Genomic DNA, 24,317 nt, shown 5'->3' with positions numbered 1-24,317 from the left:
GAGTATCATTTCAGTGTTTGCCCTATTTTTCTTGTATTAGCTGTTCTTTTTCATTATGCTAACTTAATTTATATGGGATTATTTTTCCAGAATATCAGTTGTTCAGAAAAAACATTAATAATTGTCTTCTGCTTTCACATATAATCTCTGATAATTATTCACTCTCATTTTAGTGTTATCTCTTACATGCAGCTTGAACTTGTCTGCATGCTTGAAGATTTAAAAATCTTTCCATGCAACTTAGAATTGTTCCCCCATAATGATGATGGGGAGATGTTTTGAGCAAACTGATGTTGTGAAGTCTCTCCAGTACTGATATTGCATTGATATTGTGGGTGGATTAACAGGTTTGTCATTTATGCTAATTTTAATAAATATGAAAACACCTTCAGTATTATGTTTACAAAGTGAAAGCAAATGCATACCTGCCATTTTCTTATTAATTTTGAGAACTCTTTGTTGTGGCTTGTATAGCTCTTATGAAAGTAACATTTGTCTGGCTGACACATCTTTAAATGTTTTGCTTCCTCTTGTGAAGAACCTTTAAAACTTCTTCCGTAACAATGTCAGTCCTTTCCTGCAAATCCCTTAATAAGTGTTAAACTTAAAAAGAGCAGGAATATTTGTTGTCTTTATACCTGTGTGTGTAGAAAAGGTTTGAAGTGAAGGATCTCATGCAGAAGAGATTCTGTATTTGAGTAAGGCCCTATTCCATGTGTTTACAGAATTCTGTTTGATTTTGACTGGTGGAAAAGTTTATATGAAGTTAAACATGCTGCAAGAAATATGAAGCTTGGTTCTGTTTTGCTCAGTGCTAAATGTTTCCTCTGTTAGACAAGGAAATAGGCTTTATAAATGTGTAGCTTTTAATGGCTGCTTTCAGAAGGGTTGGTTTGTTTGTTTGTTTGTTTGAGGAAACCTGTGTAACCACCACAGAAAGTGGTGACATTACAAATACTTCTAAAAGCTTTCAGTGCAAAGCCCACGAGATACCAACAGCAGGGTAATGTGGGAACATGAGGGGTAAAAGAATAACCTGCCAAAGTGATGTTATAGAATGTAAATATGTTAAGAAAAATTGCCTTTCTGACAACTGAAACCACTTGTACTTCCCATTTGTACCACAACTTAATCTCCTTTGATATTGCTGCTCTAAATATATTGTTGTAGGTTTGTCTGTAAATTCAGCAGAGCCTCTTGAATTGATTTCTCATTCATGTGAAAGTGGGTTTGTGTTAAATGGCTCTTAGTACATGGAGGTTAAGTACTTGTTGTGATTTTGACACTCAAGATAATGTGGTAGAAATTCTGATGATGATACTGATATTCTACCAGCATGCATTTATTTGGCATTAATGGTGGTGTCTAAGGCAAAAAAAAGAGGAATGGCTGACTTATTTTAGGCTGAACTGAGCTGTCTTGTACTTATTTGCTGTATTTTCTCTTGGGACTTGTTTACTGTGCCTCACTGCAATAGCACAGGAGTAGATTGAGGTGTTAGAAGCTTTTATGCATTGCTGTGTTTTTAAAGTTTAATAGTGTTTATTACCAATGTAAATAATGTGCCTGTGTTGAGGGAACACAATGTGGTCTCTTTTTTCCACAGTAGATGTAACTAAGTTAAACTTTGAACAAAGATTGTAGTAATCTGCAGATGATCAGTGGCAAGACTTTTTCAGTGGAATCAAGTGGAATTCAGTGTGTAGCTCTTCCAAAATATCTTTCCTTTACATATAGTAGTCCTACTGCAACAGTTAATAGAGTACTTTAAAAATAAGTGAGTTTTGAATTTGGTTTAAAGGCTTATTTAGTAAACTGTGCTCTGCTTGAGACTTCAGCCATGCTGGTTTGTTTATGAAGGTAAGGCTGATATTTTTCTTCACCTGTAAATAGTTGCTCAGAACAACATGAACTGTTTAATTCTGTTTGTCCAATGAGCCTTCAAATCAAAGGCATTAATTTAAGGGTTGTTTTGACTTTTTGAAAAGTCACTTTTAAACAGGGCGGCAAAATATGTAAACTTTTCTCATCAGAAAGACATTTGACCTGAAAAGCTGTGCTTGTTGAGACAGGTGACTGTGGAGGTTCATATTCAGTTTTTTGTGGTCTGTTCTATTAGGTTAAGGTCAGATGTTGCTTATTTCACTTCCTTAGAGAAGAAATCTAAAATACATGTTAAAGGACAATTCTAAGTTTTGTGGAGAGAGGGTTGTTTTGGTTTTTTTTTGACTCTGTAGGCGCTTGAACTATAGACCTAAAGTCCTTTAGTTCTTGTTAGTGTTCAGCTTACTGCTTGACCACATAACTGCAGTTGTATTATTTAAAATCATAGAATGTCTGAAGTTGGAAAGGACAGATCTTAAAGTTGAGCTCTCTGCTCCTTGCAGGACTCCCCACCACTAAATCATATGACTCAAGAGCATTGTCCAGACACTTCTTGAGCTCTGTCAGGCTTGGTGCCATGTCCACTTGCCTGGGGAGCCTGTTCCAATGACCACACACCCCCTCAGTGAAGCTTTCCTGAATGCCCCATCTGGACTGCCTCTGATGCAGCTTGCCTCCCTTAAGGTGATCATAGAATTAATTTGAGAAATTATTGAAAAGAAATAGTGAGCAGCTCCTGAGACTCAGTGCCATTAAATTACAATGCAGGAATTAAGACCTTGTTGTATAGCTTCTGTTTTTTTGGTTTATTTTCCTGCCTGTTGGATAAAGCTGTTGGAAACACACAATGGTCCTTAGGAACTGAACCTGGACATTCCCATATTATCTCTCTCATGTTTGTTACCCTGTATTCTGTAATTCTTGTTTTTCCATCTCAAATGCTGCCCAACAAACATTTGAGATCCCAGGTTAAAATATCATGGTTAGATTCTTCCTTTCTGGACAGCTAATGATTGATACAATTGCTTTTAGTATTCTAATCATCCATGTTTTTACTAGAATAATTTCAAAACTGTACTACTGCAATGTATAGCTGATTGGAAAAGCTCCTTCATACCCTGCCCTATTCTGTTTTTTAAATGTTGCTGCAGCAATTATTGCAAATCTTTGTGTAGGTGGAGCTCCCAGAGCTGCTGGACAAGCTGGAGGCACTTTCAAGAGTCTCAGTGCTCTGTGACAGTTCCTCTGGCAGGAGCAGAGCTCTTCTGTCCTCCTTGACAGAAATTGCTGCTTGTGCCAAGGCTCTCATGGAGTCACCCTTTGGAAAGTCCTGCCTCCTTTTGTGGATGAGTACAGCTGGAAGGAGCTGCCTCTGCTGGCATTTGCATGGTGAGGCAGCCCTGGGGGCAGGAGTTCAGGTGAGCTGCTTGGCTGTCACCTGGAAACTGCTCAGCCCTGAGCCTGTGACAAAACTGCTGCTGGTGTTCATAGGAAGGGCTTTTCAGGCTTTTAAAAATCTAAACTGTGTTCTTAGCAATCTGAAATAAACACATCCATTGTCTCTCTCTGAGCAGCAGAGATGCTGTGTGGGATACTTCCATAGCTGTAGCACAATCAGCTTAGGTGTAAGTTCATCTTAGAGTTTTACCTATCAGAGGAGTAGCTAGGGCTAAAGCTCTCAATTTTTGATACTGTTGATGAACAGGTGATGATTAGAAGTCACTAAAACCAATAAAAAGATCTTTTAGGTGGTGAGTGACTGTAACTCTTCTGTGGCTGGGTTTTTTTTGGGTTTTTTTTTTGGGTTTTTTTTTGGGGTTTTTTTTTGGTTTTTTTTTTTTTTTTTGTTTTTTTTTGTTTTGTGGTGGTTTTTTTTGTGTTTTTTTTTGTTGCTTTTTTGGGTTTTTTTGGGTTTGGTTTTTTTTTTTTGGGTTTTTCTGGAGGGTTTTTTTTTTTGTGGTAGAAGTTCCTTGGTGTTCATGTGACCTATTACAGTCCTGAGGAAAGTGTTTGTTGGGTTTTTTTGTTTGTTTGTTTGTTTTTTTATTTACCCTGACAGTAGAAATCTAGATTATAAGGAATAAGGACTCCTCTGTTCAAGCATTAGGAAATAGGGCTGTGGGTCTTGGTGTTGCTCAGAGCTGCTCCTACACACTAATAATGTGAATGGGAAAGCCCTGCTGGCCCTTCCTTGTCTTACTGTTTGTGTTTGTGCAAACTTCCTGGGACAGGACATGGTTTCATTTCTGTTTTGATAATATTGAGCCAGAACTCCCTGTTAAACTCTGTCATATTCCTCATAAATTATATCATCTGTATATCTTAGATAAATAAGCTGTTGAATCACTTGAGTGGTATTCAGGAACACTTCACAACTGGGTGTTAACAGCATAAAAACAAAGGAAGCACCTCCTGTGGCAAAACGATGATGCCAGGTAGTCATGGGAAGTTAAACATGCAGTGGCAAATGCCAGTGCCAAATGCCAGTGTCATTTAAAGGTGTAGGAATGATATCCTGTGTCTCTTCCTACCTCTGGAATATTTCAGTAGTGTTTTTGAGGAGAGTTCTTAAAAATTCTGCTTGTGTTTTATATCCAGTACTAAATCACTTCAGGGTTTGGATTTATGAAAGTTCAAAAGAAATACAGGAGATAATATATTACCAAAAGTAGAGAGATCAGTTGTCTGAGTAATTGACTATTAGACACAGGACTTGCTTTAATAATTCTTGCAGTCTTTTTAATTTTTTTTTTTTTTTGTAAAACCAGAAGCTGTGTTGCTTGCATTCAAGTACCACAGCTCTGCCCCCTACTTCAATACCAAAAAAAGCAACCAAACACAACTCTAAATTAAACAGCTAAAGAAATCCCATCTCTGCGTTACTGAAATTCCTTACTTGTCTTCTGGTTACCCAACCTTTTTTTTCTCAGCTTATTTCTAGAAGTGAAAAAGTTTATTTGGCAATATTTAACTTTTTGACCTGGTTAAAAAAATCCCTTGTACTTGATGTTCAACTTACAGGTTTGTAGAGCTTTGAGATGCAAAAATGAAGATTATGATAGTTCATTTTACTGTTTCCACTAAACCAAAGCAATGGTTTGTCCCAGAAACAAACCATTATGTGTAAGTGAATGAAAATATAAATTTTCATGCTGAATACTAGTTTTGTGTGAATATTCTCTTCTGCCATACAAGCTTCTGAAATATCTTTTCGTTTTCCCTTTTTTCTTATTTCTTTTCTGAAGTTGTTGGAAGGGGTACATGTATAAAACCTTGTGTCCCACCTATTGGTCTACAGTGCAGCATGTAAACCTTTCTGAGAGCTTTCAAGGAATTTTTTATGGTGGAACAGGCATGCAAGGTCAGGTCCAACCATCACCCTCCACTGCCAAGTCCACAACAATATAATGTGATGCATTAACTACAAAAGGTGTTTAAAAAACCCCAACCTTGAAATTAAGATCATATGAAGTGAAGCTGCTATGCAACAGTAACAGCTTGGAGATAATGTATCCTGTGAAAATAGAATAATTAGGGAAAATGAAATAAGCTTGAAAAATTATACTGGAATAGTAGACCCTCTGATGCATTCACATCAGAGGGTCTGTCATTAAATTACAAATTTAAAACATGGATTTGAGTGTAGCAGGTAATGTTAGGTACAGTGGCTGTATTGAGAAATTACACAGGATAGGGAAAGATTTAATATAATGTGTGGACTTTTAAGATGCCATTTTGCCTCACCAAGATAAATGAATGGAGAAGAAAGATTTGAGCTGGAGCTTTACAATCAGAAGTCAAAAAAGTGGTTTTATAGCAAGCAACCAGTACATTTGCTCTTTGTGAAGAACTGAGGTCACTTTGCAGTAGTGGTAGCCTGCTTGGCTAATCTTAGTCTCATATACAGTTGCCATACAGATATAGAAGGATCTTTGCTACAATCACTGATGTTAAACACCAGAGTTCATCCATTTAGCTTTGAGCCATGTGTTTATCTGCAGATGCCCTGAAACTCCCTTTGAAATATGATCCTAGCAATGAATTATTTTTTATAGCTTAGACATCTGTTATTGTTACTGAAGTAAAAATCAAATTTTATTACTAAACATTTCTGAGTTTTCTTTTTTTATTACTCACAAGATGTGGGATGTATTTGACTTGTGGCTCTGTTTTGGACTGGGCTTGGTTTTTATGTTTTAGTGTGTGCTTCTAAGGGTAACAAGTTTTTTAGAGCTGTTTCCACAAACTTTATTTCAAGTCTGAAACTGAACCAAGAGAGCAGGAACATCTAAAAATTGCCAGGGCAGCCAGGTTTGAGCTAGATCCTGTCCTTTTCTGTATCCAGGAGCTGTTAGCATGAATGAACTGAGAACATCTGTGCCATGGTCCACAGCTGGTTCACATGGATTTCAAGGTGCTGATGCTTACCCAGAGGAGTCCCAGTGCAGGCTTGAACTGCAAACCAGGAACTGAAACATTTGCTCTGTCAGAGTAGCAGTCTGCTTGTTCTGAGAACAGCTTTAGTCTGGGTGCCCAGTATTTCACAGAGAGTACATGAATCCCATGCAAGCTTTTGCTAGTAAGTGCTGTAAGCTTTGTGAAGTTCATACTTTCTGAAGTTCCCTGATGAGATACCAGTTGAGTAGACAGAAAGTAATTTAGATTCTTGGTGCAAAGTTGTTGATGATTCTTTCTTACCACTCAGTGTTTTCAGAACGTGAGTGTTGGAAAGCCTGAAAAAAATCATCATTCTGTAGCAAATCATGACTGACAGTCACTGACAAGTCTGTGCCTGAGTGTAGAGGCTCCTTAATGAGTTCAGCCAGAGCTGGGCAGAGGACAGTGGTTTCACACTGGAAGTTCATGGTTAGCTGTTCTCATGTGAAATCTGTTCCCATGTATTGCTGAGTTAAGCAGCATCAGTTCAATATGAGGCGGATGCCCAAAGCACAGGGCTTACTCAGTGGTTAGCCAATTTTCACTGAGGTTTTTTCCTCCAGTTTCATCATTCACAATGATGCCAAGTTTACTTACTGCATATTTTTTATCTGGGTACCATTTGACTTGTCAGCTGCAGGCTTGTGCTCTGACAAACCGAATGATGCTTGGTTTTGTTTCTGTTATGCTACATGTAGATGATTCACTGTCCCTCTCTGATGGCTCTAGACAGTTTTCCATTTTGGTTCTTCAGCTGCTGTGACAATTGTTTGAATTTCTGTTGTAGTTGGCCTGAGATATTGGCACATGCTTTGGCCTCTTTCTGCTGTGGTGAAATTAGGCTGCAGTTCAACGGAAGGGGTTGTGTGGCTAAATGAGATCCCTGGGATGGGATGCATTAATCTCTCTGCTGTTGGACTCCATGAGTAACCCATTAAGTAAAGTTAATTTTCCTGCCCAGAACTTTTTTTCTCTGTAATGTAGCATTAAATATTTGACTACCTCAGAATCACAAGGAATTGAAAAATGCTGGGTCTGAATTATTCAATTTTCACTGCCTATTAAGTTGTGTAGTTTGCATGTCTCATCTTGTGCCTGTTTGTGGTATTTCTATAATAATCTGCAGATCTAAACCTTGAGGATAAGTCAGAAGGAAGCTCAGAGGTTTTGCAAATCCTCTATCCCAGCATGAAAACCCAAATAGTGCATGTTGAACCTGAAAGAGTTCTTCATTTAGAAATTCTTTAGTCTAAATCAAGGTGTATCCAAAGTGCAAAAATGAATTCTGAAAAGAATCCATTTCACCAATCATTTCACATCTGTCTATTTTTAATGCATCTTTGCTGGTGTTCCTCCCTGACTAGAGATCAGCAAGTCAATTTCTTATCCATTTAGGCACTGCTTTATTATATTGCTCAGTGCCAACCTCTAAATTTAAAATACTGTGATGTGAAGTCACACTATGTAAAAAAATCAAATACCTGTCAGCTTGCCAGGATAAACCAAGCATCAGCAGTGCTCAGTGTGAGCTGTTTTGCTCAAAGGCTTGTTCATAGCTACTAAAGGATAGGAAACCAGTTAATGGATTCCTGTGCTAACATCTCTGCCTGTTATTGATGATAGTCCAACTGACCTGTAATTCTCAGCTTTCCTGGCTGCTTCCCTTTTGCCTAATGGCTTTGCTGTTCTCCTCCTGCCTTCATTACCACAGGAGTCCTAGAAGGCTTTGTTAATTATTAACTTCCACTCATTCATTGAAGCCTTCAGGACAAGCCACCTGAGCATCAGCACGTTGTTCTTGCAGGTGTAAGTGCTTATTGTCTCTATGTGTGCAGCACTGTGTCCAGAAAGATGGGAAGACCTGACCTCATTTTTTCCCTAATAATTCTATCAGTTGGAAATAGGTGTATTTCTGTAGAAATGAATCAGTACCATTAAAGGACAGGGTTTTTTTGAAAGTCCTTAAGCTAGCTGCTCCAGTGGGCTTTTTTTCCTTTCATTTTCAAATTTATTTCTATAGTCTGCTTATTCTAATGAATTTAGGCTTCTTGTTTTTGTTTAAAGCTCAGTCCTATCTGACTTTTCTTTCACTCTTTTTCAGGAAATTAGCTTCTTAGAGTAGTGTTGGGTCACTGCTTTGGTTTCAGTTTCTCTTTGCAATGCCAGTTGTGTTCAGCCCTGACCTGCAGGGGACTAGCAATTTCCAGATTTTTATTTTTGTTGTGCTGTCTCAAAGCCCAAATTGAGCAGTATGAAGTCATGAGAAGGGAGAAAAACCCCCATATTTAAAATATGCCCAGTGAGAGTGGGTGCATTTTAGGGAATTGCAGTAGCTCCTACAAGGACAGTGCTGTTAACCATGTTGTTGTCCTGAAGTGCTGGCTGTTGCTCATTTCTGAGAAAGTAAGGGGAAGCTGAAGTCAGTAGGAAAAAGGCAAAAGCAGCTGCTACCCAAACTTAAGGCTGGTCAAGGGGAAAACTTCTTTGAGAGAGAAGTGTGCACTGAAAAGAATGGAGAGTTAAATTTCTACAGTTGTAACTGACTGATGGTCATGGTTTTGCTTATGTTCAGTTCTCTGGGCTGTGAAGAGTCATTCTCACTAAAGTCCCCACTCTGCTCCTTGCCTGTGCTGCTGTGTGCCTTCAGAGCCTTCCCTTGCTAATGTTACATTATTATTTCCTGTGAAGCTTGCAGTTACTGTAATACTCCAAACCTTCTCCTTTAAACTGTACTGTTAACATAATTATTTCACCATGTTATAACGGTGGTAATGATGTGTGCAGCACACTGAGGCTGTCCAAGAACACTAGTTTTCTTTGTTAAGCAAATGGTTTTCAGTGACTTGAAAATGCCTTCTCTGGAGGTCAGCATGCAAGCCTTGAATTTTTTCAAGTGCACATTTGTGTGGTTGGATTAGAATCTTGTGTGATTTTCTTGTTAAAGCAATGTGAAGTGCAAGCAGAACAGTTTGTCACTGGTATTTTATTGCAGCTTTGACTCTTAAGTTATTAAATTTATTCTGGAATATATGTGTTTATGCATTGTCTAATATGGCAGCATTTTTCCCTGGAAGCACATTCATTGCCAAATAATGGCATTCCCTATTTATTTGTATGCCTAGAGATAAAACACAGTTCTGAATTACATTTTCTTAGCAAATTTTTCAAAGTCCTGGTGGTGTATGGATCCAGGACTGTGTTTATGAAGTAGATACATAAGAACAGTATGTCTGGAACAGATGTGTGTTTGCTTTTCCAAGGTCACATTGCATTGCATTTAAGACTTTTGGTGTAAAAGAATTAATTTCCATAATCTCTTTTTTCTTTTTAAAACAGACTGGAGGCCAAGAACAGAGTGCAGCACTGGCTGTAGGTAAGAATTGAAACTTAACCTGCTTGAAAACTGCTGCCAAATAAGCAAAATTGTAGTATGTTAAAGGACAGAAAATGGGACTCTTTCAATATTAGTCATTTTCCCTGCAAGAACTTGCTTTCCCTCTTTTCCTTCAAGAACTCTTGAAATGTGTGGTGTTCTCTGGGAGTCCTGATCCCTGACAGAATTTATGCCTCTGTGTTTAAAGGTGCTAAACCAGGCTGCAAGGATTTGTTTTTTGCTTCCACAGGGCCTCAGCACAGAGCCTGGTGAGGCTGATTTTGAAAACTCTTCACCAGAGTGATGTGAAGTCTCATTACTCCAAAGAAGGCATTTCCATTGTACACAAAGTGGTTTAGACACTTGTGTGAACTTACCCTAGAAGACTGTGCAGTTTCTTGAACTATTTAAAGAAAGAGATAATGTTTTGGTGGTTTTTCTCTCTGTGCTTTTAGTAAAGCTACTGTGTAGCTGAACCAGATCCCTTATGCCAGAAACCAGTACTGTGAACCAGCTTGTGAGACTGAAGAGGTAGCACATGCTCATGTGAAGGTTTTAGCTTAGTTTTATAACCTGCTTGTCATCTAAGCTACTGCATAGTGTCTGTGTGATACTTCATGTTTATTGTGCTTTGCCAGCACAGCCATTCATCTTCTGTCACATTGGGAAGGTGATGGTACCAAAAGTGAGGTAGGATTTATTTTTCTTCTGTTTTTGATTAATCATCAAAGAGCCATTGAATTCTGGGGAGCTGGTTAGATGGATTTGTGTTGAGGGTTAATCCAGGCTAGATACAGGTGCCCACCAGAGCCACTCTCACTCCCTTCTGAGTTGGAGAAGGGAGACAAAATACAACAAAGTCTCATGGACTGAGATAAGGGTGGGGAGACATCATTCACCAGTTACTGTCACGGATAAAACAGACTCAGCTTAGGAAAATTAGTTGAATTTATTACCTTTAGAATTAGAGCTCCTTTCCCCCACCCCTTCTTCCTTACTAAACTTAACTTCATCCCCAGTCCTTTGCCTCAGCCCTTCCTGCTCAGTCAGGGGAGATGGGGAATGGGGGCTACAGTCACTTCATCTCAGGTTGTTTCTGCTGCTGCTGCTTCCTCCTCAGAGAGAGGAGCCCTTCCCTGTTCCAGTGTGGGATGTCCCTCCCACAGGACACAGTCCTCCAGGAACTTTTCCAACATGAGTCCTTCTCAAGGGCTACAGTGGTTCACAAACTGCTCCAGTGATGGTCCCTTCCGTGGGGTGGAGTCCTGCAGGAACAGGATGCTCCATGTGGGTCCCCCACAGGTCCTGCCAGGAGAACCATGGGCCCACCATGGGCTTCCCTCAGGGTCACAGCCTCCTTGGGCATCCACCTGCTCTGGTGCAGGGTCCTCCACAGGCTGCAGGTGGATCTCTGCTCCCATGTGGGAGTAGCACTAGTACCTTTTTCCTTTCATAGCTTGTACTTATAAAATCCTTGAGAGTATTGTTAAAGCTGCAGTTGGAACTAGTGAAAACTTCTAATTTACAGTATTGTGTGCATTTACAAATGAAGCATGATAAAAGTTACTGAAGTGAGTCGGACCATGGGTCCATCTAGGCAAGTCCAGGCTCCAGGATCACCATCTTTCTTCCCTCTGCATGTGTGCACTTGGTTTTGCACATCCTTTCACAATCTCCTCTTACTCATCTACTAGAGCAGTGCTTCTTCTGCTTAGGAAGGTGAGAGTCATCCAGAAAAGCTAGAAAAACTCAGGTTGCATTGCTGGGAATGATTCTGCCTGCAGGAAGAAGAATGCTGTCCAGCAAGTGGCTACAGCACATGGCAAATAACTTCTGTTTTCTTTGAAGAAACTGTGGACCAGCAGTGTTTCAGGTATTGAAGGGAGAATGTTTGCAAGTCAAGGTGATGTAGTGTCCAGCTCAGAAGAAGCTGGGGTGTCACTCCTGATGCCTTCAACATCTCCAGCTATGCCAAGACAGAGTTAGCTGCCAGATGCTTGACAGCATCATGAACCATCAGGGAATCACCAGTGTTCAGAGTTGGGAGGGACTGACCAACCCTACCCAAGCAACATGTAAAGAACTGAAGGCTATGGAGGCATTTGGTAAAGTTTTAAAGAATGGGAAAAACTGAACTAGATGTTGCTGTTGAATAAGGTTAAAACCTGAGAAAAAGATTAATATTGAGTGAAACCTAAATCTTTGTGTGAGCAGGTGCTTAAGGAATAGTAGGAACAGGGATACCATGTATTTGTGGTTCTTCTAGTATGTATTTTCAGCTGGGGTATTTTTCAGAGCCACATGTTATTAAAGGTGTTCAGTATTCTTAATGTCTTTCCATTCTGCCTGTGTACCTGGTTTTCCCCAGGAACTGCTGCAGACTTCTTGTGAGATGAGATGAGATGGACCTGTAGAGTTCACAGATGGACCACTGCAGAAAATCATAACTCTGCATGATATTCTGTGGTTTTGTTACTGATCTTAATGGATTTCAGGTTGTATGACATCACTGAAGAATAGAAATGTTTCTCCATATTTCCAACAGGTGGATGAGAATGGTCTTATATTATCTTAGCCTTACAGGGTACTTCTAGTTTGATTTTAAGATATAATAAAACTTGAGATGATGGGAGAAATGGAAAATGGGATAAAAGATGATCATATTTGCACAGATATATAAATCTGGACCAGAAATCTGTAGTGGACTAACAGCAACAGAAATCTGACCCAGTCTGGTCAGGTGGGGTTTTTTTTGCTTAGTTGGGATTTTGTTAACACTTGCTTTCCAACAAGAAAAGCTATGCAGGTTCAGTAGAAGTAGTTGGTGGTCTTTTGAGAGGATCTGAAGTAACTTGATGTAACAAAGATAGCTGGTAGATCTTCAATCTTGCAAGGAGTCACTTTTGAATAATAAATAAACCATATAGAGACCAGTTTTATCCCTCTGCCCTGCCTAATGCCTGTTTGTTACTGTTTCTGAAAACAGATGGGATGGGAAGGAGCATCATCCTGCTACTCATCCTCTGTTGTACCATCATCATCTTGATGTGCTTCATTAGCCTTCTGTATCCTGCAAACATACTGTGTCTGACTGGTGTCTCAGAAAAGGAAAATCCACAGAATAATCAGAAATCTGTCGTGAAATATGGAAACCTGCCCTTCCAGCTCCACAATTTGGAAGGCCATAGGCCTTCCTTTCCTCCTTGGTATTTCAGAGCTGCTGTGTCACTGAATTCTCAGGTGGACACTCAGTGTCAGGTTCATACACACAAGGTTTGTGGTTTAGCACTGTGACATTCCAGTAGAAGTCCCTTGAGATGGAATATGTTAATGGCTATTTATATCCATCAGTTGGATGATGGGGTAATTTGCCATGACATCATTAGTGCAGGATTGCAAGCCAAGGCACTGAAGGGATGCAACATTTGGAGCTGAACTTGGAGAAAACATTTTACCTGAGTGTTGCAGTGATGTGGATGCTTGTACTCCTTGTCCTGGTGCATTGGATGGCAGCACTGCCAAGGCTGTGGGATCCTCAGTGCAGCTTCACCCAGCTCTGATACTGACACGTGTGGCTGTCTGAGAGGTGGGAATTCAGCTCCTCTGAAAGAAAACCATTTCCAAATCAAGGAGGCTGGAAGAGAAAGTGCTGTTTCACGTGTGAAATACCAACTGGAAAATGACACATCAACTGGACTAGTTAGGAACTGAAACATACTCCTTTCAGTTAGGAACTGAAAACATACTTCTTTTTTTAGCATTTAGATAAAACTTGCAGGTTTGGTTTTGGGGTTTTGAAGCTTTTTTTTTTATTTTTGGTTGGTGCTTTGCTTTTTTTATTCTTACAGAGGCGATTGGCAGGAGAAGGACTTACCATACAAATTATTGTTGGGTTTGGTTTTTTTTTTGGAGATGAGAGCTTGAGGGTTCTTAAATTATAGGCTGACATCCTGGAAATATGAAACTTTCTTAGTAATGTGGTAGCATAGCACAGTTCTAAAGGCATGCTGCCTTTCATAGAGTGAATAGCTTTTCTCTAAAAGAATAACAGAAGTGTAAATCTGCCACAGCTCTTACTAAATGGTGTTTTTTTTGTATCTTTATGTACCTGATAAAAGCATTCCCATTGAGGAAAGGGAGAGTTGAGATCAGCCAGTGTTTGCAGTAATGGCAGTATGAGCGCGGTGTTTGGGCAGCGGGACGCGGCTGCCCTGGCGCTGGGATCCCGTGGAGCCGCCGGTCCGGGATGCCCCGGCACTGGGATCCCCTGGTCCCGGTTTCCCTGGCACTGGGATCCCCTGGTCCCGGTTTCCCTGGCAATGGGATCTCCCGGTCCCGGTTTCCCTGGCAATGGGATCTCCCGGTCCCGGTTTCCCTGGCACTGGGATCCCCCGGTCCCGCTGCCCTGGCAATGGGATCCCGCGGTCCCGCTGCCCTGGCACTGGGATCCCCCGGTCCCGGTTTCCCTGGCACTGGGATCCCCCGGTCCCGGTTTCCCTGGCACTGGGATCCCCCGGTCCCGGTTTCCCTGGCACTGGGATCCCCCGGTCCCGGTTTCCCTGGCACTGGGATCCCCCGGTCCCGCTGCCCTGGCAATGGGAGATGCAGCGGTCCCGCAGCGCCCTCTGCTGGGGAATCGCCGCGCTGCAGGCTGCGCTGCATCTCCGGGCTCGCGGGGAAAGCAGAGTGGGAATTGCCCTCCAGTGGAAATGTCCCTGAACTGAATGAAAAAGGTGCGTTTTTCATCGATGGCTGCCATGGAATGGAATTAAAAAGAGCATTTTGTAGAATTAAGTTAAAGCGTGTTGGGCTTGTGTCCTTTTGAAAAAGGAAAGCACATGTAGTTATTTTTTAACCCCAGATTCATGCTTGGAAAAAATTTGCAGTTACTTGTTGAAGAGTAAATCAGAGCAGATTTCTGGAGCATAGTCTCTGCCCTATTCAATGCCCGTTCTGTTTTAAAAACAAGCATAATTCTTCCAGACAAATTGGGTTTGTTCCAGACTTGTGTGAGCATGCTTAGTTATTTTATTGTAGCCCCTGTGAAATACGTTATTCAGTGTCAGCTGTGCCACTAAAATGTTCCCAAATTTAACAAGGCTCTAAGACTACTTCTAAAGAAACTGTGGATTCTTCAGTGCCTTTCCCTTGATTTCCTCTAAGAGGAAAAATGGACTGAATAAACACTCCTCTGACCGTACTTTACAATTCTGGTTTTGAGGAATGTGAGTCTATTCACTAGTCTGTTTTCCCTGGCAGGCCTCCATCCTCCTGATATGACAAGTTTTGAATTCAGTTTTGTTCTAAAGGAGACTTTATTGATGATGTGTGATCTCAAAAAAAAACTAACCCAAAAACCAAAACAGCTTCAGCTAAAACAGGTTATTGTATCAGTCAGTTTAGTGAAATGAATGGACATCAGAGGCAGCTTCAAATAGCTTTTCAGTAGTCTGAACACTTACTTTTCTGTACAAAAACATTTCCTATCTGGCTGTATCATTTGTATTTTCACTTTTCAGATAGGATGCTAATGATTGAAGCCCCAGTAATTCAGTGCTATAGGCTGTTTTAGGGGGTTTGGAGGGGGATTTTTGGCCTGCATATATTTTACTTTTCTTGTGGTTGATTTGCAGTCCTTGGTTTGTGGCCACTGGGTGTCAGCAGTGCAGAGCCTGTGGGTTTGGACTGGGAGTCTGTCCCAAAAGTGTCTGTAAAGCTGCTGCAATCTTAATGCTTGCTTGAAAAGCTTGTCCATCAATGAAGGAAAAGTGTGTGTTTTGTGCAGAACTGGGGCTGGCTCTGGCACTTGACTCATGTGGTTGATTCAGCAGATTTACACAGGGGACACAATTTGAGCTGTACCTTTAATATTAGTGATGATACTAGAGCTGTGATGAATCCTGAAAATGAAGCCAGTTTATCCAAAATATAACTTGCTTCAAGCTAATGGCACCAAGCTTCTCCTTCCTAAATCTAATGGTGATAATGAGTGATAGCTACTATGTTTTTTAATATTGACTCTAATTATTTATTCTCTCATATGTATGATATTACTTTGGGATTTTATCGTGACAGATCTTTATTAATTTAAAAAAGCACTAAAATCAATAGATGAGATTAGAATGTGTCAGAAGGCATCTCTGCTGCTCTAGCACTATTCAGAAGAGAAATAAATATGCATTAGTCTAGGAAAAACATGTTTGTATCCAGGGAGAATTTTGAAACAATCAGAAAAGAGGGGTTCCTGCAGTGCATTTTACCAGCCTGTTTCCATCTCTGCAGCAGTCTGTAGCGTTTCAGGGTGAGGGCAGAGATGTTCTCCCTGGCTGTGAGGCTTTGCTGCCTCATTGGCAGGGAAGGGCACGCGGGCTCCCATAGGCTGCCAGGCTGTGATGCCATGTGTTGCTAAGGGCTGCCTTGCATTCAGCTGATCTGGGCAGGCACCTATCCACTGCCTCATTTCTTTTTGCTTTTCTCTTTTTTTTTCCCTTCTCCCTGTTCATGGTTAGATACTGTTCAATAAGCCTTGAAACAGGCTGATAGGATTATCCTTCTAGAAAAACAGTATAGCGAGACAATAAGTGTTTTGTGCATGTAGTAACCCTGCAAGTGGTATAACATGGTGCTATTTCACTATAATGCTAGACTTCTAATGCTGTGCATGATTTTTTACTTACTATTTTGCCAAAAATATCTCTGAATTGGATGTTTATGCCGCACTTACTTGGCCAAATAAAAATTCCAAACTCAAATCCCTGGAATAAAACCTTTATTGCTTCATTAGATGTGCTTTCCATATAGTGTTATGCTTAATTGCATATGAGATTTTCAGGGAGTTTTTCATACTGCAGTTTTCATACTGCAGATTTTAGTATTGGGAATAGCCTATACATGCATGTCCAAAAGGTAAGCTAAAGCAGATTTTCTTCAGGGATCACAAACAAATGTTTTAATCTATTTATTTAACTGTTTTTAAACTAGTTTGAAAGCATATTAGGCTTGAAATAGAAGAAAAATCACTTATGAACAATTTTGTATTGTTTTACCTGTAATGAGAGTAAGTTCTCCAGTTACTCACCAGTTGCAAGCAATATCTTTGTTAATACAATTTTTCTTCCAGGTGTGAGAGGGGAAATTCTTTGGTGCTCAGATGAATTTACTTGCATTGAGTATTTCTATTACATTTCCCCTGGGCTTAGCCTGAGGGCTGGGGGGCACTGAGATGTGTTGGGGATGTTTTCCACAGGAAGGGCATGCGTGCAAGGCTTGTTTTGAAAATATGCCTTTGCTTTCCGCTTGTCTGATCAGGGCTCTGCACGCAGCATCATCCAACCCCATAAGGCTGCAGTGGGCCAGATCACCCTAATCCAACGTGGCATTCCGTATGTCTTCCTCTGCAAGTAGGTCAAGTTTGAGCCATGTTCCTGGCTTGTGCTCCCATTTCCCATAACCTGCTCCACGTGGCTCCAGTGTTGTGCTGGAGTGCAGAGCATGCCAGCAGGGATTCTGAGCAGCCTCACAGGGACAGTCAGTTTTTGGACAGAAACTAGTGGGTTTTGTTCTGCTCTGATCTCGTGATGTTGCTTTTGTGGCAGGAGAAAACTTCAGTGCTTAAATGTGTGCTTTTACTGAGTCTTAGGCTGTTAGTTTACCTAATGAGTTGCCTCCGGACACCGCACCATAAATTTTTAAAATCAGTAATACCTCTGGGAGAGAAATTGGTTTGAAGGTTTTGAAGTGTGCTGTATTCTGAATGAGAATACCAAATAAAATTGGATAGAGGTTGATGCTCTGAAGCTGTGGAAAAACAAATAGGTAGTGACCTAAAGTGTACTTTAGGCTGGACATGTGAATATTTCAATGTTAGTGATTGCAATATGCAGAATTCTTCTTGGTAAGGATTACAGCTTCAGTGTGCATCTTTTTCCATTTGTGCTAGAAGAGCTGTGGGTGAAAAGGTGATTTAGCACCCACAGAGGTCACCTGCAGTCAGTGCTCTAAATCAGCTATTCAGCTCCAAAACAAACCCCAGCTACAGGGTATCAAAATCAGCAGTAGGGCTTGCTGATGGCTTTAGTATTCATACAGGCTTAAGTCTTTCCTGAACTGGAGCTGATTGATGTGGTGATGTGCTCAAGAAAGGTGCAGTAAGTGCTAGGAGATGTTCTTCACTAGTCAATGGAAGCTCAGTGTCAGGGCTACCTAACGGGAACCACATCTGACTTTCTAAACTAGTGATTTACTCAGAAAAAGTTGTGAACTTGCAAGGAAACTGTAAGAGAGGTTGGTAGATTAATACTGGCTAGGCATGCCACTATGTGGTTAATTACCAAGGTAATTCACAGAACGACCAAAATCTTCCTGCTGGTGATGCTTTTACAGGGTATCACATAGCAGAAGAGGTCACTGAAGCTAAATGTTCATAGCTGGATTTGTAGACTACTTCTCATGCTATGTGTAAATTGTCATCATCTTTACTATTAGCTCCAGTAGCACTCTAATCTTTCATGTGTTCAGTTTTTTCAGGTGTTTTGGGCCCAGAAAAATTGCAAATGATAGACCATCTTGAACAAAACAAGAGTCTCTAGTAAATCTTTTTTGTATCTATTAGGAGCCTGATGTATCTCTGGGCTAGGTTGCTTTACTCTAGATTGGTCCAGGTATTCTGCTTGCACAGCAACTTCTCAGAAAGGTCAAATTTGAATTTTCCTCTCTGCAGTGTTCCCTCAGAGTACAACAGGTCAGCTCTGCCTGCTGCCCACCTTGTCTTCTGAAGGAAAATAATGTACAAAAGTGAAGGGCTATCTAACCTTAGCTGTGGCATATTGACCTGCAGCTGCTTCCACAAATCTGGGAAGTTCCACAGATGGCACCATGGCCTTGTTTCTAAAAGGTCATTTCAGAGCTCAGGAAGAGCATGCTTAGCTTTGCCAGAAGAGTAGATTCTGACCTTTTGGCTTTTGGATTCATTACCTGGAATGCTGAGCTGAGAGAAAGCATCCTCCAAAAAAGTGCTTGAGAAATTACATCTTCTCAATATCTATCTAAATTGTGTTTTCAAGCTCTTCATAGCTTAAAGTCTTTCTGGATTGCAGCTGGGGGAAATGGTTGTTTTTACAGTTCTTAAAACACAGGAGGTTTTTCAGTTTTAAGGATGGTTGAGATCCTCAAGTAAATGTTACAGTGCCTCTTGATTCAAGTTTCAGAAATACTGAGTGCAGTCCAGTTTCAGCTAGATTTCCATGCACTCCATAAAACCTGAATATACAGTCACTGTTTTGCTGCTAAGAAGGCAAATGTGATTGCACATCTTGTGTGCAGAACTCTGATGTGACTAAAATTTATCAAGATTTTTTCAGTACGGGGAACACACAAAGGGAGAAGTTTGTTGGGAACTTCATTCTGAAAAGCTGTTCAAGCAGCTTTGTGTTCATGTAAATTGAAATACATTCCTATAGCACATCTTATCATCTTGCTGCTATCATAGTTGATTATCATCAGTTTCTCTCCTTTACTCTTCACTGAGGCTCTTCACTGAGCTGTTACCTTTAGATCAGTTGCATCTTCTGCTTGAATATCACATTGACTCTTCCATTGTAGTGCCAAAACTTTTATTATGCTTCTCTATTTGTTAAACTTAACTCCTGGAAAAGAAACCACGTATTCTTCCTAGCAATCTTTCCTGAGGGATGAAGGTATTTGTATTGCAAAACCGAGTCCCCAACTCCCTACTCGTGTTAGGAGGTGGTAGGTGCTCCGTGACACAATCTGTTCTGCAGTGCCTCCTGCTCTTCTGTGAACTTACCTTCAAAATATTTCAACCCTATGAGCATGACCCTGCTCTGACCTTCACAAGTAATGTTAGCCAATATTTAAGCCACGTGCATGAGCCTGTAAACTCTTTGGAGTCTGGTTAATATATTAAAAAAAAAGCAAAACCTACACAGAGGTATTTTTTTTGAGATATGGAGAATATTTTGTTGGGGGAGGGGATGGTGCAGCTGAAGCACAGCAGTAATTGCAGGTATAGGAGTTCTCTTTAGGCCATTATCCTATTCACTGCAATGTGTTTGCTGCTTGATGTTAATGTTGGAATTGAAATACGTAATACACTGTTCTGAGATTGGGGTTTGGTTTTTAGACCTGAATCTGTAAACTGGGTCACCATTATGCAGCTTCTACTTCTGATTTTTTATTGGCCCTGTTGAGAATATTTGTTTAAGGATGGCTCTGTCTGCTCCTCAACAAGAAGAACATTCATAATCTGGAAAACTCTGAAAGACAAAGTGGCTTATTCAGTCCTGTGTTACAGAACACACTGAGAGATATGGAAAAGTAATTTCTCTGCTTTCTACTGCTGTGTGTTTACACAGCACTGCTGCACTTGTAGTTTTGAAAGAGTTTGCCATGCTATGGGATAGGAAGTCCTGGAGAAGCTGCCTCTTTGAAGATCCATGTTTTAATGGATTAATTTTTAAGAAGAGTCTCTCAGCTGGACACCCTAATTTAAAAATTCCTTGACTTAGTAGGTGCTTCTCACAGGCTGAGAAGTCTGATCTGAATTTCTAGGAAATAAGTTCAAGTTATTAGGAAGCAGGTCTTGCGTTTCCTTGAGTTTCAGGGAGAAGGTTGAGCAAGTGAAAAAGCCAGCACACACCTGGTGACTGCTGTGTGCAGAGTCCCCTGTGGTCACCTGGGTCACAGTGCTAAAAGTCTGGATTCTAAACAGTCATTTGGTCATTGTGTAGAAGCTGTTAGAGCAAAGACATGGGTTATTTTCAGCAGTTTTGGATTAATTGCCCCTTCCTTCTCAAGTTTTGTTTGTTTGCTGAATCTTGCAGATCCCACAAAAAAAATCGTATGCTTTTCTAAGTTTGACCAAGAAATCTGTCAACACAGGTTCTGAAAATGTGTTTTGCCAAACAATTTTGTGGGATCTCAGCACCTCAGGACTGATGTGCAGAGTGACTGAGACCACCCTTGGGGGGCTTGGGAGTCCTGGAATGTTGCCAGAAGTGTCTGGTGGCTGGACTTTGATCCTACACAGGAGACGACACCTGTATGAGGATGGGAGGATTTCACTGGGTGAATGGTGAAGGGATAAGTTAATTAGACTGTGAGACACAGGGTTTAGGATTTCTGTACAGGGGGGTCTAAAGAAGTAAGATGGAGGAATTGGGGCGTGTCCTCTTCTTCTTCTTCTTCTTCTTCTTCTTCTTGGCCTCCATCTTCTGTGGTGATGGTGGCACTTTGGGATTGGTTATTACTAAAAGTGCACTGGTTAATAAGGGTAAAAGGTATTGGGGAAAATTGATAAATATTGTACACGTAACTTTGAGTATAAAGATAGGTGACCGCCCCGGGGGCTCGCAGTGTGCTCATGGCTGGCTGCTGTGCAGACCTCTGTTGGGCTGAGAGAAAATCTTTTAGATAAACAATTAATAAACACCGAGACCGAGAAAAACCCTGAAGCCTCTTCTCGTCCTTTGAAGCGCGGGCTGTCCAAGGCCACCCCGGGCCTTTCCAGGTCACCTAAACAGCCGAGAAACCGACACAATTTGTTTTGAGTTCACGTTGTTTTGATTTCCTTGGACTCCTAATAAAGTAATGATTCTTGGTGTCATGATATCTTACCTCCAGGTGAACATGATTCTTTAGTAAAAGTAAAAATCAGGAAAAAATAGAGAATATACTTGTTTGTTGTTATAGTTAGACTAATTTGAAAATTGATTTTTTAAAAATATTTTTTGTGCTTGAATTCAAATGTCAGATTGTTCATGGTTTATTCTTAAATAATTTGAGATGAGATTTTTGGGTGTGTCTTGCTTGTCTTGCAGCAGCACTCTAGTGAGTTCGTGGCATTTCAGAGCAATGGTTAGTAGGTATATTTTCAGCCTCTGTAAAACATGGGAAGGTTAATGAAAAGGCAGCTTTGTTATGAAATGCAGTTTTCATACTCCTACTGCAGGTATTGATTTCTGAAACTTGTGGTAACATTTGAAACTGTTTTGATAATTTATCTGATTTCAAGTAACCTAACAAATATTTCATTTTTCTTCCACTTTTCATTTCTTTTAGCTGGGATATGACAGCAAACATAAGAAGAACTGTTGCAACTTGATTTTTCCCCTGGTCTTGGAAAGTCTAGTTTTTGTTTTGCTTGTAACTCTGTGATTTAATGGGAAAATTGTTCATTGGCCACAGATAACTACTACTGAGAGGGTTTCCGAATCTGTTTTGGATTACAGTGAGGTAGTAAAAAAGTGTTATGATGACAGCAGTTCCATTTGAGGTTCCTGTTGTCCTCAGCAATAATGGTTTTGTCTGGCACTGAGTGCTGCATTACACAAAACAATTTCTCAGTCATTGTAGGTCACATGTTCTTTATATGTATTAAACAATGATGAAAAAGAGCCAGTAATTCACATCTTTATTTTCCTCAAAGATTGTAACTTTTCCAGTTTTTCAACAATCACTGCTCTCTAGGAAGAAGGGGTGTGGAAATGCACTGTACAGTGCACAGGTTCTGCTCCCCACCCGAAGTGAATCCAGAGTGCAAAACACAATGGGAGCCCTGATCCAGTGAGACCCAGGCGTGTACTTAAAATAGGAAATGGTTATTGGAACTAAATTATTTTGCCATTTTTATTTTTAGGTTTGCTGGCATGGGTAATCTCATTAAGGTGCTAACCAGGGACATAGACCACAATGCAGCACATTTTTTCTTGGATTTTGAAAGTAAGTCTCTCAGCCCTTCAGAGCTGGTGCATTTCAAATGGTAACAGTAGGGTTGCTTATACCTGCTGCAGTGAAGGCCAGGGGACTCAACTGCCAAGTTGGAATTGGAAAGACTTGCATGTAGTTTTTGTGGTTGTTTTTTTTTTTTTTTCCCTTTTTCCCCCTCTCCAGTAGTAGCCAAGCCACCATCATGCTGCTGTGTCAATTTTCTTTCCATGTGCTTAGTCATTTTGGGTCTCTGTGGTCAGTGATGTCCATCCATCTGCCTGCAAATCAAGTAATCATGAAATGAGAAATTCTGTCAGTATGCCATAGTAATCTGTGCTGAGCAGTTGTTCACTGTAATCCTCTCATACACAAGAGTGAGTGATGAATCATTCCTGATCCTTTTGGTCATTCCTCGTGCAGTTAATGTGGTTTTTTTTACATCCAAAAGTCTAAAGTGAAACTGTCTGAGTTTCACAAATGTTTTAAGCACCTTGTGTGTAAAAGGTCTGTGGCATTTCTCTGTTAGCATTTTCTGCACACTGAAATGATGTATCATGATGTGTTTTCTGTGATGGCCTTCTGACACAATTATAAGGGCTGACAAAATTAAAGCTCTTTCCTTCTGCTGTCCCATCAGGTTAAAATCTAGCATGGCTAATGCTTTCCAATCTGGTACTTGGCCCTCAAGGCAGTACTCCTGCTCAGGACACTGGTGCTAGGGTGTACTGGGACAGAACAGTCCCTGGCAAAGGTTTTGGTTGGATTCTGCCCCTTTCCCAAAGGGGCAGCTGTGAGGATGTTGGTGACACGGTCACTCCTTCCAGGAAAGCTGCACTGCTGGGGTCCCCAGCTGTGCCTCCTCGAGGTGGGGATGTCCCTGCACCCAGCCTGAAGGACGGGTTCGTACCTGATGGAGCTCTCTGGTTTTCTTTCCCACTGCTTCAATCAACTACATTTGGGCTGTTCTTCCTTATAAAAAGAAAATTTTCTTTTCTCTCGTTCTTGTCTTGGCAGGTACCTTAACATGGGGAACCTTCTAAAAGTTTTGACATGCACAGACCTTGAGCAGGGGCCAAATTTTTTCCTTGATTTTGAAAGTGAGAAGATGATTTTATATATCTATTACTCTTTGCCTGCAGTAGACTGCATTTGTCTTGTACTAAACGTATGTTTTCATTTTGCCATCCCTCTGACTGCTTTGCATGCCTGAGCTATGGATAATTGTTCAGCGAACTTTGGTAGAAAGCAGTAACCTATTCTGAAATATCCTCAGGTCCTAAAATGTAAAATCTTTATTTCTGAAAGGGCTTTCAAATTATATTTGACTGTTGAAATTTGGTTCTTCTTTTTTAAACCAAAATTCTTCCTACTTTTTATCAAAATGTTAAGAATAGTTGTAATTATTTGAAGACTTACTGAAGTTGCAACTGACTTACTCAGATTTGTGAGTTTTGTCTCTTGCTCCTTAAAGGAAGAACTGAAAATTTCTGAAAACAGAAACCTGATTCTCATCACTTCCAATGTGAATTAATAATTCTGCATAGACAGACTGGCTCACAACAGCTATTCATAGCTCCAGCATCATCATGTTAAAGGTTATATGTGAACCTTACTGGATCTGGCACTGAAATTTAACCTCATGCCTTCTTAAAAGGGAGTCTCAACATATACAGAGATTAAATTGATTTTGAAAAGAAGAGACACGTAGCTTGTGTGATCAATGCCAGGTGTTCTAGAAGGTTCACATATGTCAGTATTTCTGCTTCTGGTTTTTGTTGCATGATACAGTATAGCCTAAGAATGGCAGGTAAGTGTTGCTGGCTTCTGCTATGCATGTTTAATTACTTTCTTTTGGGATGTGCTGTTTCTTTAGCCAGCTGTACATCAGCAAGCATAA

At 40.5% G+C, this 24,317-nt stretch overlaps 1 protein-coding gene across 6 annotated transcripts in view; it reads left to right on the top strand.

Annotated features, from left to right (window-relative positions):
* Positions 1–24,317, top strand: part of CYRIB (CYFIP related Rac1 interactor B) — a 97,294-nt gene that overhangs the window by 56,379 nt on the left and 16,598 nt on the right. For 2 of the 6 annotated variants that reach the window (XM_059480466.1, XM_059480481.1), the window contains exons 3-4: positions 9,658–9,694; positions 23,435–23,517. In XM_059480466.1, the coding sequence (XP_059336449.1) occupies positions 23,445–23,517 (73 nt within the window). In that variant the 5' untranslated portion in view covers positions 9,658–9,694; positions 23,435–23,444. Of the gene's footprint in view, positions 1–9,657; positions 9,695–22,349; positions 22,433–23,434; positions 23,518–24,317 lie in introns of all 6 variants that reach the window. The other 4 variants (XM_059480473.1, XM_059480503.1, XM_059480485.1 and 1 more) reach the window with 3 other exon arrangements.

This window comes from Ammospiza nelsoni, chromosome 1 (genome assembly GCF_027579445.1).
Source record: "Ammospiza nelsoni isolate bAmmNel1 chromosome 1, bAmmNel1.pri, whole genome shotgun sequence".
NCBI lineage: Eukaryota > Metazoa > Chordata > Aves > Passeriformes > Passerellidae > Ammospiza > Ammospiza nelsoni.
Note: the sequence above shows the minus strand (reverse complement) of the source record. Positions and strands in the feature narration are given on the sequence as shown.